The sequence below is a fragment of the Saccostrea cucullata genome, unplaced genomic scaffold (genome assembly GCF_032062105.1).
Source record: "Saccostrea cucullata isolate Sc308-1 unplaced genomic scaffold, CSIRO_AGI_Scuc_v1 ctg18439, whole genome shotgun sequence".
NCBI lineage: Eukaryota > Metazoa > Mollusca > Bivalvia > Ostreida > Ostreidae > Saccostrea > Saccostrea cuccullata.
The window spans coordinates 1,376-10,128 of record NW_026918072.1 but is presented as its reverse complement, the minus strand read 5'-3'; the positions used below and the strand labels follow the sequence as shown (position 1 = coordinate 10,128).

General features: G+C 33.2%; 1 protein-coding gene across 2 annotated transcripts; it reads right to left on the bottom strand.

Moving 5' to 3' along the window:
- Positions 1–3,056: 3,056 nt before the first annotated feature.
- Positions 3,057–8,535, bottom strand: LOC134243184 (cyclic GMP-AMP synthase-like). 2 transcript variants are annotated; one of them, XM_062725444.1, is made up of 5 exons: positions 7,447–8,535; positions 6,849–7,051; positions 6,246–6,486; positions 4,839–5,051; positions 3,057–4,314 (listed from the first exon to the last, which is right to left on the bottom strand). In XM_062725444.1, exons 1-5 carry the CDS (start codon positions 8,285–8,287, stop codon positions 3,923–3,925), a joined length of 1,890 nt encoding a protein of 629 aa, XP_062581428.1. In that variant the 5' UTR covers positions 8,288–8,535; the 3' UTR covers positions 3,057–3,922. The 2 variants fall into 2 exon arrangements, with proteins under 2 accessions (XP_062581428.1, XP_062581494.1); XM_062725510.1 differs by having other exon boundaries at positions 7,690–8,531.
- Positions 8,536–8,753: the final 218 nt, after the last annotated feature.

Genomic DNA, 8,753 nt, shown 5'->3' with positions numbered 1-8,753 from the left:
CCATATGTGGAGACATTCTTATTCTACTTTTTTATTTTAATAAGAGGAGGTATATATTGACTTGTTAAATAATATTGCAAGGATAAATAATCTATAAAATACATGTTGTATTCACAGGCACCTGACGTTACATGTGTACTCATTTTTCGTTTAATAAAAAATAATATACCCATACCTAATATATATTTTTTATTAAAAGAAAAATAAGTAACGACAGGTTCCTGTGGTTGTATCTGTAAAAAATAAATTTTGTTGAACAATTAATTTCAGCTTTGATGTCTTGTATTAAATTATCTGCTATTCTTTATTTGATAATTGGATATTGTTTGTTAATCAATTGTTTGTCCTGTTCAAACCCGATATACAGGGAATATACTGTTTTCCCCGCCATATTTATACAAACACTAAACAACACGAGATGTTTTATTTAGATCACTAGAGTTCAATCAATGAGCATGCGCATATTTAACACTAGTGCGACACGGGTTGTCTTAATCGAATACACTCTGAGTGTATTGATAACATCTTTTTTAAATTCACGTTAAACACATTATTGATATAAAAAAAGGGAGCCCGTCTGCTGCAATTGTTAATCGACTGACAAGCATATTGTGCAAGGACCTGGTATCAGTCGAATTGGTATTTCGTATATTGGAGGATAATTTTTTTTTTTTTAGAATTCTTTGTTCACCATGTTTACTATTCCGACATCTTGAGTATTGGGGTCTCCAGGTAAATAATACAAGTACTACCAAGACCACTCACCTCAGGTAACCGCCAGTAGAAAAAATAGGGTCTTTAACAGAAAATCCAAATTTAAAATAGCAAAAAATGTATATAAAAATATGTCCAAAGTTCATTGCGTGTATGAACACAATTAGAAAGGTTGTGATAAATTAAATTAAAGTTTTATAAATAATTATGTAATTAACTTTCTGATCAAGATTATTCATTTTCTGTACATTGTTTTGCATTGATAGTTTTTTCGTTATTTCGTTGGATTATTATAGGAGTGTAAAAAAAGGAAGAGTTTTCTAATTAAAAAGAATCTTAATTAGGCGAAACAATAATATCATTGTTTCATATTGTTTATATTATAGGGTTTTCAAGATAGAGACCGTCATACTTTTTATTTCAATCAGCAAGTTTTTCTGCTAGATCACATTTACATCCATATATAAAAACTCTAATCTCCAGTAGTATTAATCGATAAGTGAAAACGTTAATAAGGGGCCATAAATGGGAAATAAATTGCGTAATATGCATATTAATTAAACACTTTCAGCAAGGCATTGTCAAAAATGACGCCGTGCGGCATACTCTAATGAAATATGGATATAACGAACAGATTTAAAGCTAAAATTCCATTCAACAATACAAATCGGGAGTAGAGCACACACGACCAACGAAAACATCAGGGATCAGGTGCCATAGAGAAGTAAGCATTCCCTGTTGACTGGTCACACTCACAACGTGCAGTTTGTCATGATTGTACTGTTTATAGACAATTTAGCGCGTCAATATTCGCGAATCCATTATTTGAAACCAGTCAGCATTCGTTTGAATGTATTTGATGACAAGATCATTAATTGTGTCGACCACAGAATTTTCAAAATGGTGACTTAAAACGAGACTGTATGCAGAGTCTGTGTTTGCTCTCCTTCCAACAAGCATTGTATAAACGGACTTTGGAGCTCGATTACTGTTTGTCATCTCCTAACTTCATCAAAAATAATATCATTAGTAATTTCAGTTAAGTGTGAAGTTTTGCATTACGTCAAAACCTATGATGACAGTAGCGCTCAAGGTAAATAGTACATGCCCATTAACGCAAGCTTAACAACTGGAAGTTTCTTCTAATCCCTGATTGGTTGCTCGTGCAACAGACTATTTCCGTGTCAATGTTGATAATATGAGTTGACCAATCACACAGCGGCGGCTGAATTGTTAACTCATTATTATTATTTTGAAATTTTCACACAACTTTTGTGCTTCATTTCGTCCGGAAAATTATTTTTAAAATAATGTACATGTACGTCAATTAATTCTTTTCATCATTCAATTATATTAAGAATATCTATACTGCTATTAAGTATTTTCAAAATAAATTCAAAAATTGACACTAGAGCGTTCTCTCTAATCCTATTAATTAATTAAAAATTAATGATATACATGTATTCGTGACGATATTGTTTTTCAAGCGCTATGTACAAGTAATTGACCTGTATTCCCTTTATTCTATTGCGTTCTCCATGAATTTTAATTTAATTTTTTATTATGTACATGAATGTTATGCAATTTTAAACTACAATATATATTTAAGGAAGCTTGTGTAAAAGGGAAGATAATTAAGTGTGGTCAATCTTGGAATCAAGTAAAGAATTTCTACAGATCGTGAACAGGTAAAATTCACGGTCCGATAAAAACACCAGAATAGGGATCGGTTACCTAAGAGGAAAAAGCTTCGTGAGTCGGCCATGGCCGCTGAGACCCCTCTTTATTAATAGGTAAATAGAGTAATCAGTAGTCATCATGGAATAAAAACAAAGTCCACAACAAATAACATTTAACAGGCATAAGGATTTCAAACTTCATAAACTTAAGGCACCTTTTGGTGGTTAGCGTATCTAGCTCTTTGAAACATGTCAGGTAAAATATTGCCCAATGTTCGATAGTTTGTGACTGTAGGTTATATTCACAAATTGCTAACTTAAAAAACAAGATAAATGAAAAACCCCGTAATTTCCGTATCAGAAGCCCCTCCCTGTTTAAGTTTAAAATTGATCTTACTCAAACCAATGCTTTTGAATAAAAAAATAACTTTGGCTTCATACTAGTATACACCACATCCAGATAACTGAGGAACATTGCTACAATAAAAGGTAGCTGGTTAAAAGAAATTCGGCGTCAACTCCTTATTTCCAGATTATTTTTTTGTTCTTTTTACAAATTGTATAGTAAAAAGGTTTTATGAGATCCGTCACAGTTATTCAATGAAACAATACTTTATTAAAATGTATCGTTGTAACCGTTTTGATTGAAAAAAAAAATATATATTAAATATTCCCAGTGTATTTGAAATTGAGCTATAAATGCATTACGCTAACGGACAAAAATGAGTACAGCTAGAACGTATGAAAAAAACATGCCCTGAGAGTATTCATTGCGCGACATAAAAGATATAAGGAGGAAATACTATAGTACATTAATAAATACACTTATTCAGACACTAAAAAAGCTACTTCATAACCTAATAAAACTCATCGACAAAGAGAAAATTGTTTCCAGCCCTGTGAATGCACGAAAGTCGGTGCTAAAAATTTAAGAAACATCCTTTTTCAATACCGATAATCTACATACACAAAACTTGGAAACAACTGCTATAGTATCATCGTATCATAGATTAAAAGTATTTTTTGCAACCTAATCTTAATGCGAGAAAAGAATTATTTTACTACGTATATAAGTAAACAATGTTATACACAGTGCTTCAATAAAACACACACACACAATAAATAAAAAAAAAATACAAAATAAAGATAAAATAAAATTTAAAAACACAATTTGATTTTAAAAAAGTGTAAAAAAAAAAATATATATATACAGTCATTGAAAGCATACAACTACAATTATATTTTTACATGCCTTATAACAGGAACATTTAAAATTTACAAAGCTACAGTTGTATATCTAATTATATCACAACTGTCATGTACTAGCATAAATCAATAAAGCGTAAAATTCAGCTTTCTCTATTAAATGTTTATAAATGCACTTCATTGAAGATATATGGCATTTCACAACCATCAAACGGTTGTTTAGAATAGTATGCAAATATGATGACTTAAAATTAAAAAAGTAAAAACATAAATTTCACTTTACACTCAATATGGTCATCCTTAACACTTCCTGACCAGTCAATCTAAATGTATTCTTCAAGTTTTCGTGCAATGAGATCTTTTTCATCTTTCGGTACATATTTCAAAATATTGTCGTTTGGAATAAAATAGTTCCGTATTTCTCCTTCCTGCAGACATTTCACAAGTTCTTTGATACTTTGATTAAACAAATGCTGCTCATTTTTCTCCGAGAAGTCTTGGTGTCTATCGAAAAACCCTAACATGAACATTTTAAGGTGGTAGCTGCAGAACTTCTCGATTTTCGGAGAATCGGTTTTTATGTCTTCCTTTAATTTCTTCAGAATTTTAAAGATTGTCTTTCGAACGCCTTTGTCTGTGTAATCTGCGTGGTGAATCAGCTTCCGTTCTGCGTGTGAAAACGAAATCCGCCAAAGAAGATCTGCATCTGCATGTTCTAAATACAAGAGAATATTTTATTGTATTGAAAAAGATCGTTATTTGTAAATTTAATTATTCAATTGCAACATTGTTTCAATATTGAGTATTGAGATATCTTGATTTTAATTGTTATTCTTTATTTCTTTTTTTTTTCTTTCTATATTTGAAATCCTAAATTGTTCACTTTTTTATTACAAAAATATATTCAAAACTTCTATAACCATTTAATTGGCCGAATTAGACAACATTCCAGAATAAACAATATTTTAAATAATCGAAGTCATCGAAAGGGACTTGAAGTTACATAGTATTAGACAAGACTTTTTGAATATATAACATCCGAATTACATGTAGACAAGTTTTACTCATCGTCGCAAACCACTGCCAAAATGTACGATCCTGTCATGTGTAGGAGAGATCTAATTACGGACTCCGTATACCGTGGCTTGAGACGACGAGTTTCACTGAACAGACAAAAAAAACCCTGTTGATCCATCCTTTGAAAAAATTTAGCAAAAAATATAATAACATATTCCTTACTTCCTGGGAACGTCTTCGTGACGGCGTGGAAACATTTCATGGCCTTCTTAGCATGGTCCTCGCTGAGCCATTTTGCGCTCGGTCTTTTAAAAGTGGAGGGCCATCCGTCCAGTCTAATGGCGGGAACTAGATCAATGTCGATTGGAGGCTTACCCTGGAGTTGTAGATCATAGAAAACAGTGAAGGCGGGACTCTCAGGATTCCGCAGCTTTCCTAGGAAACATAAAACTGTATTGTATATACTTGGATATGTCATATTTGAGTGATGTGATTTAGGAATTGTGATGCTCTTTAATTGGGCTAAACTCTGTCGATCCTCTGAGGGTTACTCTGAGTGAGTTCACCTCAAAGTCAAGTCCTGAGATTTTTTTAAGGTTTTCCCGCTTGACCAAACATAAAGTCGTGTTTTGTAACTATCTAATATGGGTCTGTTATCTTTATCATAAATGCCAGTAATAAGAAAACGGATTAGTATAAGTTTTTAAAACTTGTTTCCGAATCCTTTTTGATCTTTGTACTTCTTGTCAGTATTTTCTATTTGTCATGTTCAAATAAAATATGGTTTAAACTAAACATAAAGTTGTTTACAATTTTAACAACCAACAAAATTTTGCATGTTTAAGCTTATCAGTACATGTACATATAACACATCAAATGTCAACAGTTTTATAGTAACATATAGTCGACATTCGATGTATGAAGGATGCTAGAATTTGATTTACATCAAATAATAACTGCAGAACTGTAGCGTTATGGTTTTACATACCGGTATATTAGTCTTTGACCATAACGCTACAGATCCCGCAATGCAAAATATGTGCAATTTACGGCGCAAGATTTTTTGCGCAATGTTTTGGAGAATTTCTCTACTTTCCAACATTGGTAAATTATTTACCTTTCCCTCCATAATACTAGACACATTTTTAAAAAATAAATCTGCATATTTTATACACCTTCCAACCCTCTCTACAGGCGATAAACTTGCTTGAATTAGAAGTTTCTGCAATCCCTCAGACAATTCAAATCAAGCCAGTTTATCGCCTGTAAAGCAACTATAGCGGGTCGAGAGGAGGATAAAATATACAATGTGGTTTAAATATGTGTCTGGAAAGTGAAGAAATTCTCCCAAACTGTACGCAAAAAATCTTGCGTTGTAAATTGCACATTTTTTTGCATTTTGAGATCTCTAGCGTTATGGTCAGACTAATATATAAAACCATAAAGCTACAGTTCTGCAGCTAATCTTATAACTAGTACCTTGTCATTTATTAAATAAGAATTTAAAAAAATTACCATGGTCACAAAACATATTAGATTATGCACCAGTTCGTAAAAGATTTCTTTAAAAAGCGAAAACTAAATTTCATAAGTACAAGTAGTTTATGTAAGATATAGGGAAATATTTACTCTTTGTTCTTCTTCCCTCTCGGAAGCCAGGATTTTCAATACACTTCTTAAAAATTTGAAACATCTTCTCTTTAAAACGTTCCGGAATAAGATAACCATTTTTAGTAAACATGTTGTCGAAGTCCTGAATAGTCGTTCGACCTTTCTTAATTTTACAGTATCCTGGCGGACAATTTGAAAAGTCAGCTTCAAAGGTGGCCTTCGGGTAAAACATAAAATCGAACTCATCTGCATAATCAATCTGTAAATACAAAGATATAAATAAAACATACTATGAAAAATATGTGGGGATAACGAACAGTATACAAGCTCAGAAGTTTATTTAACATTACAAAATAGAAGCAGAGCAAATGCGGACCTAAAAAACATCAGAAGTAGGATCAGGTGCAATAGAGGAGTGAGCATCCCCTGCCGTAGGCTCTTTGTCATGATCGAGAAATAGCAGGAAAATCCGTCAACAAGTCAGTGTGTAAATAATGGCCTAACAGTATTTATAGCATCTAAGATGCACAGTCCGATTCACTTGTATTGCAAAACATGGCAATTAAGAGAAATGATTTATTATTACAGCTTAAAAGGACAAATAATGTTCTCCTAAACTACCTTAGTTTTGTCGTAGTAAGATCCAGATTTAAACAATTCCAATGGAAAATCCGACACCCCGGCCATCGTTTCTTCTAAATGCTGAACAAATAGGTTAACTCTATCCACCCTTAATTTACTGTCCTCTTTAGGGCATATAATGCCTGCTTTTAGAATTGTAAGAAGTTTGCTTTTATCTGAAGCAAGACATGACAGTGTCGAATCTGAAACGAATTGAATTTGTATTTTACGTCATTGTATATAAAAGAAATGTGGAGATCACGTTATCTTCTTCATGGAACAAGATGCGTTTGTAAAACACTATGCCCCCGATGGTAACACAATTCTGAAATTTTTCAAATGTAGGTTAAAGGTCACAGTTAAGGTCACACGATCAAAAACTTCTGCACAATTAAGGTCTTGTCATGATGAACACTCATATCAAATATTATATAGCCTTACCCTTGACAGCGCAATAGTTATGGGCTATGTTAAAGTTGACAACAGACAAGCAGGACAAAACAATCTTCGATCTAGGGCCATAAAAATGCACAGAAATACATGCATAACATAGTTTAACAAAAAAACTTAATTTATAATACTAAATTATTCTTCTTACTTGACAGTGACGAAGGTGACCTCTCAGTGGGTGACGGTTCCTTTGGTTTACTTCGCCCCCCTGTTTTCTCTGGAAGTTTGGTTAAAGTTTCAGGGGAAGCATGTACCATTTTAGCAGCCTCCTTAATAACTTGCTTCTTTTCTGGCGAATAAGTATCCCTTTTATGATTTTCTATAAATTTAGGTGGCACTGATTTTGGCCATGTTCCTGTAGCACTTTTACAATACAATTGATTCTTCTCACTTGACATTGATGAAGGTGACCTCTCGGTAGCCGACGGTTCCTTTGGTTTACTTCGCCCCCCGGTTTTCTCTTGAGATTTGGTTAAAGTTTCCGGGGAAGCCTGTACATGTACAATCTTAGCAGCCTCCTTAATAACTTGCCTCTTTCCTGGCGAATGAGGATCTATTTTATGACTTTCTACAAATTTAGGTGGCACTGATTTTGGCCGTGTTCCTGTGGCACCTTTATGTTCTCTTGGAGGTCCACTGTAAGATTTGCTTTTTGCATTTACAGCGCTGCGGCTATGTGGATTATGGGCGGCTGTAGGTGGATTTCTTCCTGGGTGTCCATCTTTTCTGTGGCCACATGCAGTAGATGGCCTTTGTCGACCACCATCTTTTCTATGATGAATGTCATGCTGGGAAGTTTTTCTTGTATAAAGCTCACTTTCCTTATCCTGATGCATTTTTGTCATATGAATGCTAAGACCATGTTCATTTTTAAAATCGTTTTTCTGACATATTCCACAGGTTAGGGGTGGATGCATTTTTGACTTATGTATACTCAACCCGTGTGCATTTTTGAAATCCTCCCTGCATATATCACATTTAAGAGACATGGTTCTATCCCTCTGAAAATACAACAAGATGGCTACAATTTTGACAGACACCTGAATATCATGTATTTATCGTACCTTGAAATGGTCTTAAATGACATTAATTTTTCTTAAAAGAAGACTCTGTACTCATAATCATATTATAGTCTAGCTTGCATTTTGTCTCCTACAAGTTCGAATACATAATGTTAAGTTCAGTACACCGTGGTGTGGCCAATTAAACCAAATCCTTGGTCGAGAAGCACTAATTTTGTAGTTTTCTGGTAAAAGACTAGCTGCTTAATTATTGAAAAAAGTGCTTTATGTTCGTACAATGTTTAATAATTTTTAGAAATATTTTTTTAATATAAGACCCAGAAGAAATTCCAACTAAAAAGCCTAAAAGCAGAGCCAATAGGGCTGAACTTTTCACAAATTTAATATAGGACTATTAAGCGTTCATTATATTCCTGTAAAAAGATAATTAATC